General features: G+C 37.5%; 1 protein-coding gene across 6 annotated transcripts in view; it reads left to right on the top strand.

Moving 5' to 3' along the window:
- Positions 1–27,892, top strand: part of adam12b (ADAM metallopeptidase domain 12b) — a 76,705-nt gene that overhangs the window by 2,990 nt on the left and 45,823 nt on the right. For 5 of the 6 annotated variants that reach the window (XM_081721135.1, XM_027008866.3, XM_027008867.3 and 2 more), the window contains exons 2-3: positions 9,513–9,619; positions 12,887–12,960. In XM_081721135.1, coding sequence (XP_081577261.1) covers positions 9,513–9,619; positions 12,887–12,960 — 181 coding nt within the window. Of the gene's footprint in view, positions 1–9,512; positions 9,620–12,886; positions 12,961–27,892 lie in introns of those variants that run through there. The other variant, XM_081721136.1, reaches the window with a different exon arrangement.

The following is a 27,892-nucleotide window of genomic DNA, read 5'->3' as shown; positions in this document are numbered from 1 at the left end:
AAATTGTCATTAGTCTCCTTCTGCCCTTTCAGAGGGTGAACTCACTAGGACTCACTATGCTGATAGAATTTGAGAAATGAAAGTAATCAGATCAGCAATCATTAATTCATTTACACCCCTACATATCAAATATTCCATAAGTGAGCTGTTTGCTTTAACTGCTTTGTCTGCTGCTTAGTGTTCTTTTCTTCCTATTGTGCCAGTCCATTTTACTGTGTGGGGTATAATTGCAAAGATGTGTGTGTGTATGTGTATACTGTATTTGTATCTTCTATTTGCAGAGCATTACTGGCCATCTCCCACTATCACCTTCTTTAGTCACTTGTCACTATTTTCCTGGCACCTCACTAGCCAGCAAGGAATGTGGCGTGACAGCTGTCCTTGTGCTTCCATGTTAATTTATCGCCATGTCCAGGCCTCTGTCACATATTGTGTGTGTTCATGTGTATATAAGTGTGGGTGGTTAGGTTTGTGTGTGGGTGTGGGAGTGTAGATTTGATGTTTTTGATACGACCCCTTACAGGATGTTAGCGGGACACTCGCTATAATAAATAAGTCATCTAGATAATGTGCCCTTTGACAGAGCATTGGCAACATGAATGGTTGTAGTGTATATTGTGATGGTCTCATTTTCCTTATGTGTGTGCATGCATCCTGTCTCACACCTAGTTGGCAAACTCAGTGATCACTCATGGCAAGCCAATATTTTCAGTCCCTGCTGCTCAAAGCTTTGAGCTTGAGTGGAAACAGAAGGGGGAGTGTTCTGTGGAAGTAGTGTCTAACTCCATATTTCTGTTTGGTTTATTTGTGTGTGCGTGCGCACGCGTGTGTGTGTGTGTGTGTGTGTGTGTGTGTGTGTGTGTGTGTGTGTGTGTGTGTGTGTGTGTAAGTGTATGTTATTCCTCCTGGGATTTTGGGAATGATGCTTTAGAGGAGTGCAATAATGTAAATTCAGCAGCTCCAGTACAGGGTGTTAGAGTGCTACTTCACCTGGGACCTCCCTTAGCATGATTGTGTGTGTGTTTGTGTGTGTTTGTGTGTGCGTGTGTGTGTGTATTAAACTAGGTCTGTCTATGTGCATTACCTCACAGTGTGTGTGTGTGTGTGTGTGTGTGTGTGTATGTATGTATATATATATATATATATATATATATATATATATATATATATATATATATATATATATATATATATATATATGCTTATACAGCAAAAATACTTCATATTCACTGTGCTAATGTCACAAATTATCTATATATATTTCTGGTGACTAACACAAGATGAAATGTTTAATTCAAAAATATACTAGCAATGCAGCTGTTTGTGAATTTTCATTTGCGTTAGACCTTGTCAAGCACTGCTGCTGTTAAAGCACAAGTGTCTGACTGCTTGGAGCAGCTGTTTTACCTGATATACAATGTTATTTCCACCCAGAAGGTGCGATAAGGGTTTTCCAATCCAAATTGGTTACTCTGATGGCAGTCATGTAAATCTGTCAAGTTGTCTCTGAAAGACTGTCTGGTACTAGGTGGACTAGGTGGTTTGTAGCTCAGCTAATATATGTTCCTTGTCAGGAAATGACAGTGAGCATTTATTACAGCATCTGTAACCTGAGCCACTATGCATATTTTGAACAGATCAACATGAACATTAATGTCATCTTATGAGTACAGAGGTGAGGTAGACATTCAGAAAAATCAGTCACACTGTCAAAGCTGCCTGAGGCTTTGTGTTTTGAGTTCAAAATCATAAAGCCAGTAGGTTGTGCATGCAGAAACAAAAACAAAAAAGCTTTGATTAAATATCATTGACTTAATTTAAAGTTTTACACTTTAAGGGCTAGTAATCTGTTGAAGCCATACTTTCATCTGATGCTTTTTACAGTGTATTTAAATGGAAAGCCTGCAAGCAGTCTTGCTAATAAGGTCTCTCCTTCAAAATATTAAATAGATGTCAGTGTAAAATTAGACTGTAACCTCTAGAATCCCAGTTTAACTACTAAAGTTTACCTGCACACAGTTCTTTTAAAAACACATGATTTTGCTAATCTGATGTCATCACTACTCATTTTCTCATGAATTTTATATTCTCAATGAAACAGCATGCATGCAGTCAAGCATCTCTATATAATACTGTGAAAACAGCTTCAACATGTAACGCATGGCTGCTCAAACTAATGCCAGCTGTTTTTGTCTGAATCAGTCACTGTTTGGAAGCTTCCATTTCCCTGTGTACACATGCAGGCCTGGCTCAACAATTGCTGGGGATCCAATCAGACTGCAGGACACTGACAGGAATAAACAGCAGCTTGAACACGGAAGGTGATGCCAAAGCTGTAGGTGACTTCCTAAAAGAAGTACCATAACAATGAACCGAAACTGAAGTGAATGATTCTGTTGCTTAAACAGATCAATTGTGTGACCCTAGTTAAGAAAAGTGATGAAACACAGCACACACAGAGCATTAAAAAAATCCATCCTACTCCTACATCAGGTCCCAAGCCATTTAAGTTGCTAGAAACTCTAAAAATGAAAAGTCCACCAAAAGTGAATCTGGAGCCCTTTTTTCATGATCCCTGATCATTTCTATTTCCATAACCTGTAATGAGATTTCAGACAATGTCAGCACCCAGTATCACTGTTTGCATTACAGTCTTGCCATTTCCCATGTTGCATTTGCAAGCATATAAATCGAGGCATGTATGAGGTGCTTCAGAGCAGTGCAGAAAGCAATGCCACTGACCCGATTTCTCTCAGATTGTACAAGGAGCTGCTCCAGGTAATCATAATGTAGAATCCCAATGTTTGATAGTTCACACAGTGTGAATTTCCATGACACTGCTTTCTGAAAGCAGCATACTGATCAGTGAGTGCTGATGAGGCAGACCCTTCACCACACCTTGCACGTGCGCCACAGACTCTGAACGTCTCATGGCACAGAGATGCACTCAAAGAGCTTGTGTCGACAAAGAAATATTAGTTGAAATGCTGATGGCTCTGTAGTTAGCTCTGCTGTGAATCAGCTGCAGATTTTGCAGAGGGTTGGGCTTTTAAACTTGAAAAGCATAAAGGAACCTCAGTGAATCAGTTGGGTAATTAATCAGTTTTTCCAGTCTCCCAGAAAAGATACCTCACTCAATAAAGACTATTTCCTTTAGATTCCTATAGAAACAACAGTAGAACACCTGACTCTTTTTGTATTAGGTTTTGTTAAGAGCACAATACATTGTCACAAACATTAATCAAAGCACTGGCAGTTATACAAAGAATTGTACAAAGGCTAAGAAGCCAGAAGCCATGACACATGCTTTGATAACACACTGATGCACGTTATCATTTGATAATGGCTACAAACTACTGATAAAACAAAAATAATTCAAAATGACTGATCATTCTTAAGGGGGGTGTTACATTAAAACATATAAATAGTCATCGGGAGGTCCTAAGGTTGCCTGTTGTTTGGTTCTCTTTGTGTCTTTTGTTTCCAAATTCATTTTGTAAGTTGACTAGAATTCAGTTAAAGATGTATCTAAAATTAAACCACTGTTCTTGTATCGTGTGTTCAGGTATGGGTGTGTATGTGTGTCTGACAGTGGGTGGGTGTAAGCGAGGGATTATTAAAGTGGTGTCATAATGCCAGTAGATTTCAGTAAGTCATCTCATTTTAGTTATATCATTACTTCATGCTCACCCTCACTTACAAACACATATACACACATGCACATGTGAACTTCCACATGTGCATGTATGCAAAAGCATATGGCCTAAACCCACCATTGCCACTCAGAGTCATCTGCAACTTACCAATACGCTCCATCTCCTCCTATCCTACCCACACTCCACCCCTATAACAGACACATACTCCTTAATCCCAGGTTGCCTCATGTTCCTACCAAAGCTCACCCTCCTGTTCCTTGCTTACTGTTTGTCCTCTTTAAGAAAGTGACTTAGTATGCTGAGTGGGCTCTTTTCAATCTGCAGAGAGAAGCTAATGTATTCTGCTCCTGCTTTCAGAAACTGAAACCTCTACTAAGCAGGGGCTGTCAAGATGCTGGCAGGATAATATTTGCAGATGAAAGAGTTACATCATTGTTTAGATTAATATTTTGCTTTATATGATCTCCTCTACAGTCTGATGCATTTTCTGTACAACCAGCATATCATTATAAAAACAACAACAAAAATTTTAATATTGCATTCTTTATACAAATATGAATTTAAAACATATAATATAATCATCCAGGCTACAGTAAAGAAATATTTCCTTGTGTACAATATTTTTTAAGGTTTTACTGGTCAGATATTTTCACTATTTGTTATTTAAGCAACAGCTAAACCTCTTTCTTGAACCCTCAAAAAAATTATTGCTCTTCTACAGTTCTACTATCTTTAAATACAGAAATAATTGGTGTCAACCTGCTTGAGACATGAATGAACAAAATTATTGATATAATTGAAATAATTTAGGAGAATTTTGATTTTTTGTGCTGATGGAAGTGTTTATTTGCTTATTTGCATGGCCAAGTAACATAGGGTAAGGAACATTCTGCTGCTGTGATAAATAAAAACGCTCCAAACATATATGGAAACATGTTCCAAAAGCTCCAACAAAGCTGCCCCAGAGCATATGAGAGCAATCAGGCATGTCACATTTCCAAGAAATCTGAAGGAAGGTCTTTTTATAGATAATAGATGCTGACATGCTGGAGTCATTAACAACCCATTCTCTCTCACACACACATATACACAGGCACACACATACACACAGATATGCATATACATGTATATAAAGGCCTTCATGTAAATGCTCCCTTGTTCTCAAGCATATGTGCATGCATAGTCTTTAACATAATTTGACACAATACCATTATGACAACAATACAGTGTACAACACTTTATAGAACTGGTTTTAGTACACACTTTTTCTTTTTCATGTCCTAGATCACCTAGCGATTTTTCAGATCAACAAGAGGCTTACGCTGCATCTAAATCTTACTGTCTAAAAGACAGGCTTACAGCTATAACTACATTTACTGAAGCCTAAATATTTGCAGTCTCTCTCTCTCTCTGTATGAAACACTCATTCATACATGTTTGATGCACACACACACGCGCGCGCGCGCACGCACATACTTTTCCATTTGTTAGGGTTTTAACTTCAGCAATGATGTTTAAACTGGTTTAATCAAATTTGCCACAAACTTATAATATCACTACAAATTTCATTTTTACTGGAGCCTCATATGATCTCCTTCCATTTTTGTGAAAACAATAATCTTTTTGAGTACTTGTTTGAACATCTGTACTTGTTTAACTAAGCGTCCACTAAACAGTAAACTTACCAGTATTGAATTAAATCAGGAAGTTCAGTATGAAATGGAATCAAATGAACACTAGAACAGCTAATGCACATAATAATTCTCAAACATTGCGATAATCTGCTTTTTTACTTTTTAAATATATTTATTTAATTTAATACATTTCCTGAATGCACTCAAATTGTTGCACTGTTTGGAAGAGGACTTTGCTGAAGTATACTGAAGACTATGCTGATAGTGAGTATATGTGTGTGTGTGTGTGTGTGTGTGTGTGTGTGTGTGTGTGTGTGTGTGTGTGTGTGTGTGTGTGTGTGTTCGTGTGTGCATGTACGTTTGTGCATTTGCGTTCATGTGTTCATGTGAGAGAGAATTAAAACAAAAAAAACAGACAGGATGTTCCCTATAAGAAACTACAGCAGGACTTCCCAAATATACACTGAAAGACAAAGGGCAACAAATCACTGGGGGCTGATGAAGCAGTGTATGGCAGAAGTCTCATACAGGTTTAATAGTCTTCTAACCCTCTCTGTTCCTTGGTATATATATCCTGTAGCAACCTGTCATACTGACTGCCCCTTTTTTTCTTGGAGTCTAAACCCCTCATTATGGCTCCATATCGGGAAGTTTTCCACTTCCTGCCCCCATTTGGGTGCAGAGCCATGGGGAAAAGGAAGTTGCTCAGCGGAAACTGACAGTGCAGGCTGCTGAGACATGGGTTCAGGATGTGGAGAGTGTGCCTTGCTTGTCACACAAGTATACTGATGTGCTGAGGGAACTGATGTGCTGAGTGCATGGGAACTTAATATAGCAGATTTTTGAAACCCTGCACTCACATCTTCTAGCCTCTTGCTCTGAGGTTCTCCACAAAGGCCTGAGCTTAATGCACAGCAACGGTGTAGTGGGGGTTAACATATGCACCTTTAATTACATCCTGTAGTTGTGTGGGTGATAACTTGGTGATATTTGATGTATCAAACATGGACTCATTGTTCTCAAAGTTTCCTGATTAGTTAACATAGTGCGACTCTGCTCAGGACAGTCAAAGAGACTTTTTGTTTTTCTTACAGCAGAGAGTAATGCTAAATTAAATATGGCTACAAAGACAGTTTAGTTGAAGTGTGCTTAAAGCAAATACTTACAGCAGCTTTAAATCAATACTCTACTGGAAGTACTGATGAAATTCTCAGTGCGCAATTAGACTGCAAAGATATGGCACACAGGCTAAATGGAATGTATGTATGTCTAACCACGAATTTGACATGAACTCATTTTCACCAAAAATGTTGAAATTCTCTGCAGGAGTGATTTTTAGTTTAGGGCAGGTTCTTTTAGCTTACAGTTCTGTGCAATAATATTTGCAGTTCCTATTTATATTTAGTGAACCTTGCTGACACACGTACTTGTGTAATTCGCACAACCTGCTCACATATTTAGACATATTCCAGATCAGCTGCTCCTTTCCCCCCCTCACACTCTACAGCAGTCTTTCACATTTAGGCACACTTTGCACTGAGGACTGTAACATGCACATGCATTCATTTATTTATCTCTAAACACATATATCAAAGTTCTTACTGTTATGTCACATCTAGTGTGCATAATATCGATACGGCAATATAATGTGAATACACTCTTACCGATATGAATCAATATTTTCACAGCTGTATTGAAATTTATGAATGTTTATATTCTTTATATTATATTTATATTATATTCCCAGTTTATATTATATTCCCAGTGTGAAAGTGATGATTTCAAGATTAAATGCAGTATTTAAAACGTCCAGTAGGTGGCACATCAAATAAATAAATAAATAAATAAATAAATAAATAAATAAATAGATAGATAGATAGATAGATAGATAGATAGATAAATAAATAAATAAATAAGTAAATAAATGGATGGATGGATGGATGGATGGATGAATGGATAAATGTAGCTTTAGGAAAAATGAGCACATTCAGCAAGGAAAAGCAGCTGCCCATTCAACATTTAAAGCTGTCATTTGGGTAAATGTAGGTGGAAAAATGTTCATTTAAGTGTGTTTCAACATTTATAAGTTGTAATTTGTTTTCCCTTTTGTTATATTGGCTCTTTTAATTTACTCTCTCCATTGACTGTGTTATTAGTCTTTATTATGTTTAATGTATTGTTGTTAATAAATAATAATAATAATAATAATAATAATAATAATAATAATAATAATAATAATAATAATAATAATAGCATTTTTGTAATATTTACTTTAATAAACTGTTAGGTATTGTATTGTACTGGGATGCCTGTATCGTGATACATATCGGTACTGGCAATACCCAGTCCTACTCACAACATCTTTATTGTCATACATTCAATATTTTTGTATGTTTAGACTATGTACTCAGGATATGTGCATTTTTGTGGTTCTTTTTTATGATTATATTTATTTGTTTTATATTCTTTTTCTGTATGCTAAATGTACTCCTAAGGTACAAGGTACACCACTGTACAATAGACATTTTGCATTTATTTGTCTACTTTATATATATTCTTTATTGTCCCTTTACAAAGCATTTAATTTCAGTAAGCATTCTTTATAGGTAAAATCATTAAAATAACATCATTACAAATGCAATTTTAACTATTTTATCACTAGTATCACAAATAGTGGGTCAACTCACACTTATGATTTTATGTACATTTTTGTACATTGTTCTCATTCCTTTTTCCCATGCCCCTCATTCTTTTTCCCCTATGTGAGCCATAAGATAATCCTAGGGGAATGTTATGCACCTGTGCAGTAAATTGCTCTCACTCAACACAAACAAGAGTTTAAGACAAAATGCTCGATACTTCTCTGCTTTTTCTGTGCATTACAGTACCATTACAAGCCTGACAAGCCTGAATATTTGATAGTTTTACTCTTAGTGTCTTTAATGTTGATTCCATAGGCAGTAGGATACAAGGCCAGTACAACTTGATTAGCGCTTTTCCAGGAGTCACAGTCTGTACCATCTGCTCAATCAAAGATACAGGGAGACTGAGTGATTGAAGGCAAGTTTTTAAGTAAAGTAGAAATAGCAGACAAAGGCCAAAACAAGAAAAATACAGGAACTGGGAACACAACAGCCATAGATGTATGACAGGTAGACTATATTAGATTATTATCAATAGAAGTATTTGGGGGGTGTAAAAGCAAAGCATCTGATGTCTAATCTCCCAGTTCCCAAACCTGACAGCTATTTACGCTCTTGGTCTTTAATATTATATAATTATTTTTGATTCTAGCAAATTTTTCCTTTGTATTTATTAGTTTATTTTCTTTTTGTATTTGAATCTATTCTTTCTCTGCCTCTTTATATTTTAATCCACTTTCATCACTGTTTTTTAAGGCTATTTAAAAGAGCTAACATGTACTATTATTTTAGCATTACATTTTCAATGTTCTGATGAATTGACAGGAAGATTGACTGACTCAGAAGGAGATGTGAAAATCTGTGTGTGTGTGTGTGTGTGTGTGTGTGTGCGTGATGAGGTCTGCCACCTTTCTCGCTTACTGGAACTGATTCAGTGCTATTGTGCTGTTGTTATGTATTGTGCACCTCTCTCTTTCACAGTTAATATAGTGGTTTTGTAATGTGTGGTTTTAGAGGTTTAGAGTAGTACTGGGGCATAAACCAATCACCAAGGAAAGAAGGAAGCACCTTGATTAGGCTGCAAGTAATGATGAAGGCCAGTTGCATAAACAGAAACTGATTTTGATGGGTGTTTATTATAGCAGCTAGAAGCTACTGAAACACTATCCAATTTTGTCAGTCATATTGCAATAAAATATTAATTGTCAGAATTTTATATGAAGGATGACAGGAAATAAAAATACTTTTTTTGCAAGTATGATAAAAACAAACAGACTTTATAGTGCTCTGTTCCCCTTAATCCAGTTATGTGGCTTGGTTGCTGTTTGCCAGTGTGAAGTTGAATAGTGGTGAATAGTGGTGCATCAAACCCGCCCCCTCCCCGCTTTAATTTTCATAGTAATCTGTGCATATTTATGTCTCTGTGTTTTTATTTTAGCTCAGCTCAAGTGGATTAGTTTATTTATTTATGTATTTTTGTGCATTTATTTATGTATTTATTTTTCACTGCTCATACTTTTGATATATCGGAGAATACACCTGCAAAACAAGAGTCTACATTCCAGGTTTGTTTTTCACAGGGAGGGATCTGAAACATGGCATGGCACAGCTGGAACGCTACCACACTATGGTACCACTGCTGCTGGAGGGGAAAGAACATCGCCCAATCAGCTGGCTCCACTCCATGGTAGGGCCACATTCATGACTGCTGAAGGGTTGCACAAGTGTGAACTTAGAGGTTTAGCCAGAGCACAGGCTCATAAAAGAGGTTAATTCTGAAGGTCTTTCATAATTGTTCAGTGCCATGGTGTTTGATGTAGGTGTGAGTGTGTGTGTGTGTGTGTGTGTGTGTGTGTGTGTGTGTGTGTGTGTGTGTGTGTGTGTGTGTGTCTGTGTGTCTGTGTGTGTTATGTAATTCTTTGACACAATATCTAACGTTCCAGTTTAAAACTTCCAGAGTAATACTGAATATGTTTGCTGAATATTAATGAACACATTATCAATACATATGACAATGTATCAAATTAGGCAATCCTAAGATTAGTATGAAAATAGATGTGTACAGAGACATATATTTGTCAGTACATGTGATTTTAGGGAGCTATTGCATGATATCTATGTATTACCAGTATTATGGCATTGTTTGGCTTCGGTTTTATAGAGTCCTATTCTTTGGTAAAGCTCCTTTTAACTAGATTTCTTCAAACTTGCCCATGGTGTCAATTCTTGAATATCAGATTTCATGAAAATCTACAGAGCATCACACTTTAACAATGATGTTTCACTTCAGGAAGGATTGCTTCAATGATTCTCTGAGTGAAAGTGTTTCAAGTGCTGAGGCCTTTGAACTTTTGCAGCAGATTTTCAGAAGTCTCCACTGAATCTAAATAAAATTAAATAGTTTGTTTAGGAAGTCCTGTTAAACAATACAATTATTGTACTAAAAACGTAAAAAGTAAAAAAGTATTTATATATAAAGTAAAAAAAAAGTATTTATATATATTTAATGTATTGTATGTATGTTACCAGGCAAGGATCTCTTTTTTAATGGTTTTTTTTTGGGGTGGGTGGCGGGGTACATTTCAATGTGAGTACCACTAGGAAAGCATCATCTAAACTAGTCATCTAAAACTGTTCCACTGATACAAGAAAGTGGAATTTAAACTCTAATGTAGATATCTCATGGCAATTGTAACAACATACTGAATACTTAAAGCCCCTGGCAACTTGGATGACATGGTTAAAAAAATCATTTTAATAGTAAAGATATGCAGTGGAATAAGTATTTATATATGTTATATTCAAGAAATATATATGTGTTAATACAATTTAATAATAGTTAAATAGTCCGAAAACAAGCTGCTGCCTTTGTCAGATTACATAATGATTGACAGAATTGTCTCCCTGTCAGTGTAAACAACTTATTGTGGGTGATGAGTGACATAGCAGGCAGATTCAGTGTGGTTTAGCTGTAAAATTGAGCTCTCTGAATCTGAACAAGAGCCCCTCCCACAGGAAAATTATCCACTATAAAACCTAAAATGACAAAAAAGTGTGTGTAAAATGCTAACTGGTTTAGGTTAATAAAGAAGCTGAATTATGTATAGGAAAATGGTCGTTTCATGTGAGAGGCTGTTTTCAAATGGGAGGTCTATTAGAAAATTTCAATATAGCAATGTAAAGGATGACCGTGATTTAATATGCATTTCTGATCAGAATGTTTTTTAAACAAATACGAGCAAAATGTCATATTCTACAGCCCTGTGTGCACCCTCGACCCTCAGGTTCATTTACTCACCCATTTTTAGACAGTTATCTCCTAAAAAGTGACACATGGTGAGCAGGGGTACACTTGCAGTGGCGGCTTGACCAGAGCTTGTGAAATATGTGAGCTGCCCGAGCACACCGGCTATAGGTGACTTTGATTGGTACTTTGACAGACCAAAGTTCATCTCGCACAACTCAAATCCAACAGAAGAAAATGTCAGAAAACATAATTTTAAAAAAAGCAGAAAAAAAAAAATTGCTAGCAATTGGTAGCAAATTTTTATTATTTTTTTTCTGTTTTCTGTTTCTGCTCATAGAAGCTATAGCTAGATGACAGTTAGAAAGTAATCATTCTAATGAGTAGAGAGGGGTTTTGACAAATATATATATATATATATATATATATATATATATATATATATATATATATATATATATATATATATATATATATATATTGCTTTGGTTTGACAGTCTGTGGTTTGACATTATCAGCCCTGGCTCAACCTTCATGGATAACTACACTGCGGATGTTTTATGTGCAGTATATCAACAAATTCACAAGCTTTTTACAATATAATTGGTTTACAAAGCATGCCAAGTATTCTCAGCACCAGTAAAACATGTGTTATAGCACTGGAAAACCAGCACATCATGACTGATGAAGGAAGTGGCTTGATTATGTCATGTGAGCCAGTTAGTCCTGTTCTGAATAGCCACCCATTAATTACTTATAATGTTGCAGAAAAAAATATGACTATGCAATGCAGATACTAACTACCATAATTAATACTACCATAATTCATGACTTTCTTAATTGGCTACAATTAACAGTGTTAGCTGTAATAATGGAACACTCTAATAGAATTCATCCAAAAAAGCTGCAAGAGAAAGTTGAATGAGTTTTGACAAAAAAAAAAAAAAAGCCACATTAATGTAATTTGATTTTGGCATGAAAAACAAAATGCAGAAATCCTACAAGGCTTGACTGTCAGGTTTTTTTTTTCTCCCATAGGATTACTTGTGCCAGACGATTTTGACTGTATTGTTTCAAAATCCATTGCTCACATACATTACTAGAGTGTGAAACCATCCACTTGTATGTAGTTATACAGCACATTCCTCCATCTCCTTGTATTTGCAACAAATCTGAATGCAAATTGTTGTTCCTTGGGTGAATGGGTGACATAAAAAGTAAGATTCTCTGTTCTCTATTGCTGTCATTTTACTCTGTTCTGCTGTTATATTCATGAATTTTTGTCAAAGGATCTGAAATCTATTTTAATCTCAATCTCATTAATCTCATATTAACCACTGTTGTTTAAGTGCCAAATTTTGTCTTCTGTACATATTGATTTCAATGTGTGTCAAAAGAGAACAAGTGAATTTCAGCTATCAGTAACTATAATTCCTAATCTTTATGCCAATTATCTATATATCAGTTAGCACTGACCAGATGAACTGTATCTGCCTCAAGTTCCAATGGAAAAGGTCAGCAGAAATGCTTTCTCTGAGTTCTCTATTGATTTATACTGCAGTCTGTCACAGTCAATACTCAAGGGAGGTTGAGGAAGTTGTTCTGTTGCTGAAAGTAAAAGTATTTAAGAGTTTAAAAGTGGAGGGGACTTGGGGTAGAGGGGGAGCACAAGGTCATGCTTTTCGTGATGTTTGTTTATTCTGTTCTCAGGGCCCTCCTGCTTCACTGCAGATCCTGATAGAGGCAGATGGTCAGCAATTGATCCTGTCTCTGGAGAAGAATGAGTAAGTCTGTCTGCATCAAGATCCAATGATCCAATATGCAGCCTTACACCATAGGAAACTTGATAGAATGCTCACAGGTTAAAGTACTGTGCAGGACACTCTGTCACAGATCATTTGCAGTTCAGATCTGCTTTAAAAATCTGTATAGTACATATTTATTTTTGCATTCAGTTGCAAATTGCTGAATCACTGCTGGTCAGTTCTATTTTTTATTATGGAGACCATGCAATACGAAATGAGTTCCTAAAGTACAGAGGCAGCATAATGTATGGTTCCTCTAGAGTGTACATTCACAGCATTTAGCTGACTTACAATTATGACTGAAAGCAACTTAAAATTATGACTGAATACAATGAACTTAGAGGTTGAGCAACTGAGGGTTAAGAGCCTTGCTCAGGGGACTAACAATGACAACTTGGCAGAGATGGAACTGGCAACCTTCTGATTACTAGTCAAGCACCTAAACCACTGAGCTACCATATTTTTGTTCATTAATGAACTAAATTAACTAATAACTCAGAGCCATGCAAGCAGCAGAAGTGTGTGTATGTGTGTGTGTGTGTGTGTGTGTGTGTGTGTGTGTGTGTGTGCGTGCGTGTGTGCGTGCGTGCGTGTGTGTATGTGTGTGTGTGTGTGTGCATGTGTGTGGGTGTGTGTCCATTTCAATACATGTAAGGAATAAGATGATTACACCACAGCATGCCACCATCTTTCACAGTGACACACTAATGAAATAACTTACACAGAGGTACAAAGAGACAGCATGTGAACAGACTGTCAACCAAAAACTTCTAGGACCTTCAAAGGTCGATATTGCAGCAGTAACATAAAACAAAATGAAATGAAATGAAAAACAGTGATTACAGTGTAGCTTTCATGACAAGGTGCAATCATTTGCAGCCTTCAGCAAAAACATTGTATAGCTCCAGTGCCATGGGCTTACAGACTGATTGGCCTTTCCAAAGCAACACTTTTATCACTGTTTATTACTTCTGAGTTTGTTATGTTCGTAATCATGTGTAGTTCCTACCTTGTTTGAAATACAGTACACCGGCAAATGGATAGTGATGTTGGCATTTACTTGCTTGATCAGCAAAAAGACCCCTACGTGGCTGCTGCAATACGAGTCAAGGGCCACTTTCTAATCTACTCATGCGCACACCCATCTATATCATAACACTATATAGCCAATAAAAATGTTCAGCAATTTATTCAAATATTTCAGAATTTAGTCTTACACAATTCAGGGGACTGAGCAGCAATATTGTCTCTTATTTGTTGTCCTTAGTGTTTTTATCCAGTATTAATTATGTATCACTGAAAACAACTATACTGCATTACACTGAACACTTGTCTTACAAGTTTAATTTGTGTCGAAGCCTAAAGTTTAAAACATATAAACAGAGGTTTTGTCACTATCAAACATCAGGAAAGATTATGTAATGCATTCTGGAACCACCTAAGCAGCAGCTACACTGCTCTGGACTGTCACACTGCTTTAAATTGTAAGAAAATTTGCATTAGATGCAGAACATGGGATGAAGACTGTACGTTTATTACCCAAAGGTGGGCAAGACTAGCCCTTAACCCAGTCAGATTTCATCCCAGCCCAATACACTGCACTGACACATCATTGTGGAACTCACAATGGTTGGTAATTTTACATAGCAAAGCATTATGTTCATTGCAATAGCAAAGGAATGGATGAAATTTAAAATCATGTTGCATTATATTCTTATAAAGAATACAACCTCCATTACTGTTGGTACACTGTCAGCAGTGATATTTCCTTTAGAGTCTTCCTCAAACATTTTGTCTGTCCTATAGATGAATTCGTACTTTTCCCCTCGTACCTCTTCTACTGATAAAGGCAGATGCTGTGAGGTTGTTATCGAGGTTGACACAGCCACAGATTTAGGTTATTAAGGAAGAAACAGAGGGTGTGCAGTATGAATGTTTCCTCTCATTCAGCTGAACAAGAAGGAAAACACAAAAACATGTAATTACTGTGACAACCACAAACATCTCCATAGCAACCCAGACTCTTTGTTTGTGGCTGGGGGTGGAGGGTGGGTAGGGCTGTATGATGATTGTCCTTGCAGGATTGACATCTCCAGATCTTCAAAATAACCCATCAGTTGAACATGAGATGGATACAGACATGCACACACACATGCTCATATTAAACATTATCTTTTGCATTTTTACCCTCACAGTAAAATAGAAAGGCACAGTATGAATAAAAGAATATGAATAAAAGAAAACGAACAAAAGAAATAAAGAGATCACATTTGATAAACCTAGAAAGGTTCATTAAGGCAGTTGCAGTCTTCCCTGAACTGTCTGTCAAATCACAGAAGAACAGTAACTTTTAGTCTACATGTCACGTCATATGTTCTGAGAGACTGAGGTGCTGTGTGTACTATGTCAGAGAGATGGTGCTGGATAACCTTTTATACCGCGTAGAACACTGTACTTTTATTTCTTAAACTGTCCTTGAACATGGGGGATGATGAATGCAGTGCCTCTTTCTGCTGGAAGTTATAGGTGCATGCTGAAATATCAGCATGCGTCCATGACTATTGTGTTACTAAGAGAAACTGCAACTGTCAGATTTTTTTTCAAATGAAATATCAGATTTTAACAACAATTATTATGGGTTCTGAAGGTGCGGTCTCAAAACCTTATGACTGCTTGTTTGCTGAAATACCAGGCTATACCCTAGAGGCTATACCCTAACTGTCAAGTTCCTTGGTGTTCTTTACATCACTCTGAATCTAAAGCAGTGAAGCAAAGCATATGTAAGCTCATACTGTGGTACTATTTAGAAAACCTGAACAAATATTTCTTCAGTAAAAAACAACAACAATGAACTGTTTCTTCTTATTTCAGTGTTCAAAAACTGAATGCCCACTAAAGTCAGCTTACTGAAACTACTTTATTTAATATTAATATATTTAATAATTCACTGCACCATAGCTGTTGTTTCAAAAAGGTTGTCTGTGAAAAATTAGGCATTACAAGCTAATGAAACCACAGGCAGCAAGGTAAAGAAAGAAAAAGTGCCTTTAGTGGTTGATGACTAAGTCTACAGTCTCCCAAGCACGGCCTTTCCATTAAGGCCCTATCTGTGAACTTTCCTTCTTTTGCAAATTAGTTCTCTGCAGATGCTTCAATTATTTTTTTTTGTCTTGGAGCAGAAATTAATGACAGATTCTGGCATTTAGCATGTAATCAGGACTTGTAGAGAGTCAAAGTCTGTAGTAAGATAGAGAAGAGGGGAAAGTAATAACGTGATTTTAGCAATAAGAGGTGTCCTTGACAATACTGCAAAGAATAACCATTTAAATGGCCAAATAGCAGACACTCACATGACTTGCATGGCACATAAAACATATTAATTTATTTTAAACATATTCACACCCCTTTCCATTTTATCCCTCTCTACTTCTTGGGGATATTTACAGATCTCAGAGCTCTTCACCCCAGTGGAAGTCCCCCCTTTTCTCTCTGTATTTCTTTCTAGACTTCCTTGCATCCCATGGTAAATGTCATAGACAGTGACTTTTGACAACTTACTATTTTTGGAGCTGGACGTTACCATAGGGAGTGTTGCCTCTATCAACAATTCCCAGACCTCCTCTAAACCACTTAGCAAATATGGTTTTATATGTATTTTTATTTTCCTTTTGAATGCTGAAGGGCTCATTTACCTCAGGGAACATCACATAGGATGCCAACTTCATTTTGGCTGTTTGTACCCTCAATGAAGTGGGTCACCTATCCATAGTGTGAGTGTAGTGGAATGGATGAAGAGACTAAGCTGGGGGTGGGGGGTTGGGTTTGTGTGTGTATGCATGCATGCATGTGCGCACATGCTTATATGTGTGTGTTGAATACATTACCCTCAGTAATTGGCTGGAAATTAGGCTGAGAGAGATAAAGGCAGGAAGAGGCATTAAGCTAATGGATTTCCCAAGCCCCATGCTGCAAAGCGCAATGTTGTTTGAGATATTAAAATATCATATTGATAGGTTTGGTGTCAGCAGAGTGTTAAAATGACAAATTACATAGAGCTGCGAGGGGAGAAATGGAGCATAGATGAGTGAACAGTATATTATGCACAGTGAAATGCTGTCCTGCTGTATCTCTGTGTACTATAGAACAAATCAGTTGTTCACTTTGTACAATAAAGACCACAGTCAGATACTGGCAGCATGGTGTGCAAGGTGTTTCCACCTACTCTTTGGGTAGGTGGAAACTACTAATTTGAAGCTGGTTCTTCTCTTGTGCAACAAAATACAAAGCGCCCACTCCCTATTCTGCTGTTAGTGTTCAAGAACTGATCTGTACATACATTTGCAACATATGTATTTCACCCCATTGCTGGTTTCCACAAACTCTACATGTTGAAACAATGCATAAATGTCCAGGGTAAAGTATTAGTTCTCACCTCATTTAGAAATTGCTCTTAAAACAGTGATAAATTAAATTTGACAAAAGATGCAACATTTTGGGATTGTCCACATCACATTCTCAGCCTCACATACCACAATATAATCTGCATCCTCAATTACAGAGCTGAACCAGTTCATGACTACCCTGTTTTATTTCTCATACCTCTGATGTTCTTAAATACAGTATTTGAAGTCTGCCTCCTTCCATAAGCAGTGAAGTATGTTATACGTTAGTGTACTTAGTGGTTATTAGAAAGTTATCAACACAACTCAACCACAACCATTTGAAAAAAAGGAAAACCTTGGAGAGTGTTATCATTATTGGTGACTTTAGGAACATTATGCATATTATGAATGGAGGATTGAAGACTGGAACCTTGTTTCTGTACTCTATAGTTAATGGCTTTGTTTGGTTAGAGAAAACTTACACTTTGAATCTGAAGCAACTCCATGACCCTGAAGTATTTATCTCCACAGTACAACCCCAGAGGTTTGAAGTTCATGTTGCTTCAGTACTCAGATTGGGTAAATTAGTGTTATTGGCTATAATCCAGTTCTACTCATTCCTCTTTATTGGCCCATTCAAAGGGTGACTGGAACACAGTCTATTACGCATCTCAGTGGAAACGTGATTCACCTGTTCACCACTGACACTAGAGCTGTTAATGCAATGACACTTAAAAAATTATCTGTTACATACAGGGAAGAAAAAAAGGCTATTGTGCTTCATGATATGCAACTTGGTTTAACTTTAAACTTCAGATGTGGGAGAGTGGGTGGGAGAGCTATGCCCCAAACCAGAGCTGATATTTATGCTTATATGCTGGAGCCTGAATTTTTTTTTTTTTTTTTTTTTTTGTGTGTGTGTGTGTGTGTGTGTGTGTGTGTGTGTACTAATGTTCTGGTTAATGGGCTTGACAGCCTTGTAACAGTGCAGAGTGGAGTAAATATCTCAGTGAGTAATGGACACTTCAGCATGAATAATTTGATGTTATAGACCTTGGTTTTTCTTTAAACTTTTTTGTCACAGTTTTGGTGGAACTCAAATCTACTTTATTGCAGAGTTCTAAATCTAGGTTTATTCATTTTGGCCTCATCACTCTTTGCTTATCTAATTTTTGTGCTTGTTGAAATACCTGCCATAGACATTTAATCACAGCTTACAGTCAAGGCTGGACTTACTGCCCAGGAGTGCTTAACATGGCATTTGTATTAACTTGGCAAAGATGAGGTAGAGTAGCAAGCAGTCTGCATCCCTGAGCAGATGTGTGCAGGGTCCATAGTCTGTGGAAACTGGCAGTGAATGAACTGAGAGGCAAAACCCAAAACAAAACAATGACATCAAAACCTAAAAAAAAATGTTCAAAAACAAAGGACATGTTCCGTAAATGGCTCTATAGTTAGCATGTTGCTTTGTTTATAATGAGTTTTTCATCAGCCAGCTGATGGTTCTTTGTCACACAGTATTAAAGCCTGGCTTCCTGTTCCCACAAGTGCATTGGACATGACCCTTTATGATCTCATCACTGAAGGTCAACAGCCAAACCAGGAAGTGTATCCTCCTTTATCAGCCAGATGTGATAATGTCAAAAAAGAGGAAATAGTGAAGGAGAAGGGGATTTTGAGAGAGAGAGAGAGAGAGTCAATGAGATAGAGAGAATGAGTCTGATTTGGTAAAGACTGTGGTTAAGGTACTGAGAGTTATGTGTAGAGCAGGGTATGTCTACAGAAAAATAAATAATACAATAGAGAATGGAATTTCAGTATGCAAAATAAATAATGTCAAAATTCCTAAGTAAAAGTGTTGTGTTGCTTTGTTAAGAGTGCCTCATTCTTGACTCCTTCTGTTACCCTCTCTCTCATTCTCCACTAGCTGTAGAACAATGTGCTGACTGAAAGCTCCGTTAGTTTGGACATCTGGTTAAACTAATGGAAATGTATTTTTTTGTGGAATTACTCACAGATGCTGTAATAACCTCACATAGCATCGGTACCAGTGTCGGGGGGGAGTGAAGAGCCAAAGAACTCTTTTTTTGGGAATAATGCTTGGAAATGTTTTTGCTCTCTCACAGAAGAAAATAAATGTATCCATGTAATTAAATAATACAAGTTATTTACCAAATGTGGAGGTACGTGCTTAAGCATGCACTCTCACCTAGGTGTGACTAGTGATTCACTAAAGTGGTTCACTAAAAGGTTCCCAAAGAGATAAGAACAACAATTTGTCACCCCAAAGATCAAAAAGAAGCAATAGGGAGTTTCTCTGATTAGAATTGTAACCAGGCCCTTGGGCTACATAGTTACAGCTAAATAATTAAATGAAAATTAAAGATGTTATTTGTATGTAAGCCTACACATTAAAATTGTCAGTGCTAATGCATTCAGCATGTTTAGCAGAATCCAAATAGATTTTTGTTATTTAGCAATGACAATTTGGTTTGCCACCCTCTGTACTAACATTAGCATTATTTTTCCCCACTGCTTGTAGCAGTAGTTCCATATTGCAAAAAGCAAAAGCTTAGATGAGAGGCATTACTTCTCTCCACAGATAAAACTCAAATCCCTGAACAAAGGAACAGAGAACAAGAGCTGTAGACAATAAAAACAAATCAATCAATCAATCAATCAATCAATCAGATAGGGAGAGAGACAGGCAGAGAGAGGAAGAGAAGGAAAGAAAGAGGCAGAGACAGGAAGAGAGAGAAAGTGAGACTGTAACGTTGAGCGGTAAGGAGGCAGACGTATGTGCGGAGAAGAACGAGATTTATTCAGGGCAAATCCAGAATCAGAGTTGTTAAGACAGTCCAGGGTCAAAGAGACGACACAGAGAATACGGGGATACATGGTTAACTAAACAAACACACAGAGGCAAACAGGGGAAGCAGGCTATAACAAAAACTAGGGAAAACTCAGGGCTAAGAAACACAAAGGCTAGAATACATGAGAGTACAAACCTTCACATAAACACAACCATTCAAATGAACAGCAAAACACTGGGATCCAGACAGGGTTTCAATACATGAACTTAATACTAGAAACGAGGGACAGGTGTAGAAAATCAAACGAGGTAGGAGAAAACTAAACCATGGAACAGAACAAAAAACACAAGACGGAAAACACGGAACACAGAACCAAGGAGGGACTGATCATGACAGAGACAGGCAGAGAAAGGAGCCATGTGTTAGCAACCTTTTTTCCAATTTACTTTTGAGCTTAGTCACCATACAATACCATGAGTAAAAACATTTTTATGTTCCCTTATGAAAGCAACAGTCAGCAAAGCATTCCTAGTGAAAAAAACATAATAATATGGAACCTTGGCAGCATTCAACCGCATTCAAACACATCAACACATTGAACAGCATTCAAAAACATCAAGCAGCTGGTATACTTTTTCATATTCTTTATATTTCTGCAAGGACAGATTGCTTCTTGGTCATCCAGTTTCTGTTGCTGCTGTTATAAAAAGGTTGCAGAGATATTTTGCATCAGTGAGAGGAATTTAAAAGGTGTCTTACCACATTTATTGTGTATCATACAAGTGTTTTGGCTTATTTGTTGTGCAATAAAACATAATTGGGACAATAAGTGAAATATTTTACATTGAATACATGGAAGCATAGGGTTCAATGTTTTATTGCTAGATGGAAGCCAAGTATGACCTTAACATTTAAAAACGGCAACACACCCTTTGTATGGACAACATGATGGAAGAAACACCGGGGTATAAGTTTAGAAAATTTGACTATGCTTTGGCGTTTCAAAGTTCTAGATCCTAATTATAATACCCAGACTACTGAAGTTCTTGATCCTAGTGATATTACCCAGCCTTCTGAAGTTCTAGGCTTTTCAAGCTTCCCTTAAGGAGAAATTTCCCCAGTGTCAATATAAGTACAATACTTGAATAACAATTGTCTCTGTCTGTCTATTTCCCTGTCTGTCGCTCTCTCTCTTTCTCTCTCTCTCACACACACACACACACACACACACACACACACACACACACACACACACACACACACACACACACACCACAGTTTTACCAGCCCAAACACCCAAGAGCCTAAAGACAGACAAATGGGACTGGGCTTCCCTGAATTCTTTCCATGCACCCAGACAGACTAACCCAGATGGCAACAACCACAGTGGGAAATCCCCTCCAGTGGGAGGAAGGGAGCTGAAGTCAGAGAATAAAAGAGGATGTTTTCTGTAGAAGAAAAAATGAGAAAAAATTAAGAGCTACGGTGCTTTTTCCACTTTTATGTCATCAGAGATGAATTCAAGCCTACAGGAAAAAGTGAAACATAAAGACTGTGAAATGTGAAATGTACCTTGTACCTATGTATTGAAAGGGAGGATGTCGGTCTGACCATTACTGTTTTTACTATTTAGACAAAGATGCCTTTTATCTTGTAAATTGCAAATGTTTTCTTAAGAATTCAAATAATGCAGAATATTATGTCTTCCACATCAAACAATGAGCTAATGCAATGATTTTATGCCCATCCGTTTGCTATATTAAATCTTTTCATGTGCTTGTTGGCCATGAGTCCAGATTAGCAATATTTTTAAATATATAATAAATGTTATGGGTGAAATTTTGGATAAATTATGGTGTGCTTCCCATTCCACTGCATTCCGATAATCTGACAGCACCAAAGTTCAACACCTGATCCATTATTGCCTGCTCATCAGTATTCTGGGATTAGTCTTTCACTTGAATAGTCTTTCCCTAATTTCTTGCCATATCTCTAAAATATCTGCTTTAATGAGGCATTCCTGCAGCCAGCTCAGTCTTACAGTCACTCCATCAGTATTGTCACTCCATCAGCTGGTTTATGATGGCCATCGTTTCTGAGACTAAAAGTAATGGAAAAGGAGAAAGGATGGCAACACACTCAACACACTGTGACCTCACAGTGAGCTGATTGAGAGAAATGAAGAATAGGCTTGATGAGTAGATAATTAAAAGAAAGTGAGAGAGCATGTCCATGTGTTCTGAAATGAGCTGGATTAGTTTCTTTTTCTGAGGACCATGGTCCTGTTCTCTTCTGGTTCATTTCTTCTTGTATACCCACAAATGATATAACTGTATGTTTGTCTGCTCTTGCTACATTGGTCCTCGTGTTTGCGTGTGTGCATATGTGCTGGTATTGCACAGAAACAATACTGGGAATACTCGGAGGATGGCTTGGCTAGCAGCAGTGCTGTCTAATGCATTTTAGGTATTAACAAACACAGTAGAATTTGAGAAGAATAGCGAACGCCCGCCTCCTCTTATATTCCATTTGTGGGCTTAATTGCTCAACCTGTCATTTTGTTCCAAACGCAATTATTGTTGTCATCATTTGACATTCTCTGCAGCAGGGTTAATGTGGCAAAGGGCATGAATTTGTGTCAAGTTGGGTCAATCTTAACATGTTGGTTAAATGCATTTCTGGCAAATTATCATTCTGCAGCCTGTGCTGCTAAAATTGAGACCCACATTAAATTATTTCCTGTGACTTTTACGCTCAAAGGGTGTTTTAGATAACTGCAACAAGCTCGACTTGGAAATAGCTTTCACATAATAGCCCAAGGGATGGATATGTCATTACACCCCCCCCCCCCCACACACACACACACACACAGACACACACACAGAGAAAGAGAGAGTAATGTACTTAGTAAAAGGAAAGAAAAATATTTCCAAACTCTAAGGATTTTACCCCCATCCTTCATCAATATATGGATAGTAAGGGTAGAATAGGGTGATGTTGCATTTGAAGCATTTGTTAGCACAATAATTTGATACAACAAAGGGGTTTTGACGTGGGTGTGTGCATGTGTGGGTAGGTTGAGAGTATCTTCAGTGGTAGTGCATATATAAATCCTAGGCAGAGGGTATGGGGGGAGATAAAATGAATGAGATTACTTTGTCAGAGCAAACACAGAGATACGGCAGAGTGGTATTCCTAAGGGATTGTGTTTAAATGGCTTAAAATCCTGTCATGAAGGGTTTGCGTGATGATGAATTAATGTGTGTGTGTGTGTGTGTGTGTGTGTGTGTGTGTGTGTGTGTGTGTGTGTGTGTGTGTGTGTGTGTGTGTAAATGTATTTCCATTCTTAAGATCCAAATCATACCACCAACCACTTCTGTCATCTCTTTGTACCTACCCTAAACACTGAGCATGTCAGTCATGGACTCCTTGCTGAGTCTTTGGTCTGACTTTCAAAAAGGAAGACCTTGATCATTTTTTTTCTTTTGTAATGGGTAGACCTGTGGAAATTGTAGTTCACAATACTGTTAGATTTCATATCATAATCATATCATCTTAAAATCTATGTACAAAAAGCACCATATTTTGATTATATTACTAAATACTGGCATTGCCATATTCCTAGTAGTGGCAAACCTTTAATGTGATATGATTAAAGATAAATCTGCAGTAGAACCATCAGAAGAATGTACGTTTGTTGAAACATGTGAATGCCATTATTTAAAAGGAGAAATCACCTCAAGCATCCGGGGTAAAAATTATACAGAATTCATTTGCATATTTCTCCTTATTATGCTATTAGAACAGCAAAAGCTAATATTCCAATAATGATTAATAAATGATATATTCTGCAGCCCTTGTTTGCAATTATATGATGGATTTCATGCTCTCGCTATCCCCGCCCCCCATGGTGGACATGTGTCTTAAACCATATCCAGGCTGATCTTCTTCCTCTTCCTTACTGACTGAAAGAGTTTACATTTCCCCAGTGCTTGTTCACTTAGCATCCTGGAATGTTAATCCGGAGTAGGATAGTATTTGAGGGCTGGGTGGCAGCAGTAGATAGTTCTCAAAGCAGCCAGGGGATAGTTTAACCCTAGTGCTTTAACACACACACACACACACACCCCATGTTGGGACCAACCAACGTCCCCACCCCAAGTTTTCCTGTTGTAACCAGTCGTGCCAAGAAGAAAAGCATACACACTCTCAGGCGCTGTGGGTTAACAGTGTAGTAAAAGATATCACACATGAGGAAACAAACTGACAAAAGGAATATATGCCATACATAAATCCCTGCTTACAGTTGCTTCTCTCAGACTCCAAGGCAGGTATATCAGCACATACAATTCAGTTTGTTCATATAATATACACAGAGATACACATATGCATACACTCATACATGCATAATATACACTCACATGTACATACAAATAACACAAACCCTTCAATAAAATGAGATCACTAATAAAAAATATTAATATCATGACATATATGTAGTGATACAGTGATATGTCTCAGTTAATTTACAACCATGCAACTCATAGTACAGTCTTATCATATCTAGGTGGCATGGAACGATGGCAAACATTCCATTGTTTGACCGAGTAGACTACTTATTACCAAACAGTAAACTCATTAAAAAAAAAAGGTTTAACTCTTAAGAATGAAACTCAACTGTATATATTGCCATGCAACCAGCACAAGAAACATTTTCACTTCATTACAATGGAAGAACTCTTTTAATTTAAACTTCTCTCGGTCCTAGATCACATAATTGGCAGCGTATCTCACTACAATTACCTTCAGCTACATTATGCGCATCCTGCTTTTGTTGCTTTGTCAATGGGTTATTAGAAACATTCTCTGTAATCATTATAGTTGTCTGGACTTTGGCTGAATCATAGATGCAAAACGCAAGTTGCAGTCATCTGCCTTGCCAAATGGGAGGAAGATCACTTAAAGAAAGAATTTGCTTTGTACAACTCTACTTTTGTTTATGGAGGGGTCTACTGCATTTACAGTGTTTAGCTGATGCTTTTATCCAAGGATAAATGTACAATACTGACTGAATGCAACTGAGGGTTACAGGACTTACTCAGGCACCAAACAGTGATAAACTGGCTATGGTGGGATTTAAACAGGCAACCTTCTGATTAGTAGTCAAGTACCTTAACCTCCAAGCCACCTACTTCCGTAGCATAGGGATTCTCCAGCTAACAACATGGACATTCGAGTCCCACATATCGGCTAATTTACATTTCTATCATTCCTTTTTATTGACAAGCAACAACCTATCACCAATTACAGTGTGCAGCCCATGTTTTTTATATTTTTAAATAAAATTATATAATTTGCTTTTGTTGAGCCCTTGATATGTTTATCTGTGCAAAATGCACAACCTCCCTCTGGGATCATTATAACTGACAACTGTCTCTTCTCTCAGGACACTGTCAAACATGGCATTGACAGGTAGGTGTGGGGAATTCCCACATATTAAATAAAATGGTAGGAATCCGGTCTCATGTACTGTACAGCTATATGATACAGTTTGTACCATCTGTTGCCAATTGTCTTTCAATCATGAGAGTAATATACAGATCATGTTTCCTTGGGTATGGTCTCTCTGCTTGACCATTACCCATTGAATGAAAAGGTGTCATGTGACTTCTGACATCAACCTGCTCCTTGATCACTCAAGATGCATTGTGACAACCCGTATATACAGAAAAAAATATTCCACAATTTTTAGGTAACCCACTTTTCTGTTTTTTTGCACAGAAATGCATAGATTACTTTAGTAAAATTATCTGTTGTGACTTTCATGTTAATTCTCTCTCCATCTTTTCCTTCAGCTGACCAAAAGTCAACACAAACTAATTCCAGGGATGTGCTAGTCATAATGGACTCGAATGGCGCTCTGGCCTCTGGCTGACAAGATTTACTGGCAACACTAGTTAGATCCCAGGACATTGTCTTTAACTTGCTTATACATGTCTATCCAAACAAACCTCTGTCTGACCAGGTGAAGGGTGTCAAACAGCTCATCCTTCGCCTGTTAACACAGTAGACACATGGTCTCAAACACTGCCTCTGAGGAACGTTCTGGAACAATTATATGTTCTCTTTCAAAGAGATATGAAAAAAGTCTTTCTGCAAGTGTTATCAGTTTGCTCACACCCCATCCCCAAATCTACACTTACGCTCTATATTGTATGCCACTGTACAATAATGTCATCTGTTGGAGATGACATAGGGCAGGTGCTGTAGCAAATGTTTTGTTACCTCATATTCTAGCTATTCTTTTCTCTGCTGTGTTTGCAACTTCATCAAAACATTAAACAGATACAAAGATTACCCTCAAGAAGTTTGAATATAATTTGCAGAAGGAAAAGAAGGTTAATATTTTTTCTTGGCACAATACCTCTCAGATTATACTGCTGAGTGCGGTGTGTGGAAGCGTGATTCAGTTCAAGCCATAATGGTCATCATCTAAAAAAAAAGGGGGGGGTCCAATGAGAGACAATGAGACACAGAGAGAGATGTGTAGAGGACATCTGTGCACTCTCATCAAGGGCGAATTCATCTTAGACCTGTCTTCCAAAGCGAAATGGAATAATGGGAAGAATGAACGCTTAAATGACCATTTCATTTATGGAACTCACAGCTGCTCATGCGTGTGATATCTCTGAAAGTCTATTCTTAGCACACATTTGGAACACCTCAGCAAAGGACCAAGACAACTTGTGCTTTACAAATGCTACTTGTACAAAAATGTAACATTTTAGTTGCATAGCACTTTTTCTGTGGGCTGGTCTTTCTGAGGCTGATTAATATGGCCCCAAGATTAAAAAGATTTTTCAAACTTCAGTGCCAGTGTGTAAGTTAGTTTCATACTAGTCCTAACAACCATCCTTGAACATCCTTGAACTAGCTGTGTGACGGAGACCAGCATGTAGTTGACTGTTCTGTCCCCACCACCCTGAACCAACCATATTGTCATTTTCTCTGTGTGTCCTTGGCCAATATCTTAGCGTGAGGGCAGGGGTGGGGCAGGGTGAATCAGAGTCCCAGGGTACAAACTTCAGTCATTTGTTCAGTGTCTGTGCATAGCTTTAATCTGGCCTACGGTCTTCTGACTCACTTCGTACACACACATACACACAGTGACACTGACCCAGCTCTATCTTACACCATATGAATGGCTGATTACTGTGGTCTGGAACTACTTTGAGGGTTATGCCAGTAAGCACTAGGATCTCCTGGATACTTACACTGTCACTTATAGCATGGCTCTTAGAGCCACGAGGACTGGTTTGATCCCTTTGGCTTTGTTTTTATGTGCTTCATATGCCCTGTGCTCTTGGTGAACTAAATGAAAATTTTTTCACAACTCACCAAAATTAGAGCTTTGCATAGAGAGTAGGTTCAATATTGTGTCCAAATTATATTATTGGCAAAAAATATGTGTACAGATATCTAGATTGATCTTAATGCCATCTGTTTCTGTGTTAAACTGCAGTGCAATTCTAAACTGCATTGCCAGGATTTAGTTGCTTTTTTCTGGCATTGCACTTCTTTAACTTTGCATTTTTCCACAGATTAACACATCAAAATGGTTGAAACAAGGGTCAGATTTCTTTTAGAAAAAGCAAAAACGTGTCATGATTCTTGTGCCATGATACTGACCAAACAAGAAAGGGCATACAAGGTTCA

The sequence above is a fragment of the Electrophorus electricus genome, chromosome 10 (assembly GCF_041902795.1).
Source record: "Electrophorus electricus isolate QZ-2024a chromosome 10, ASM4190279v1, whole genome shotgun sequence".
In the NCBI taxonomy this organism is placed as follows: Eukaryota; Metazoa; Chordata; class Actinopteri; order Gymnotiformes; family Gymnotidae; genus Electrophorus; species Electrophorus electricus.
The sequence above is the reverse complement of the archived record's forward strand: the minus strand, read 5'-3'. Positions and strand labels throughout refer to the sequence as shown.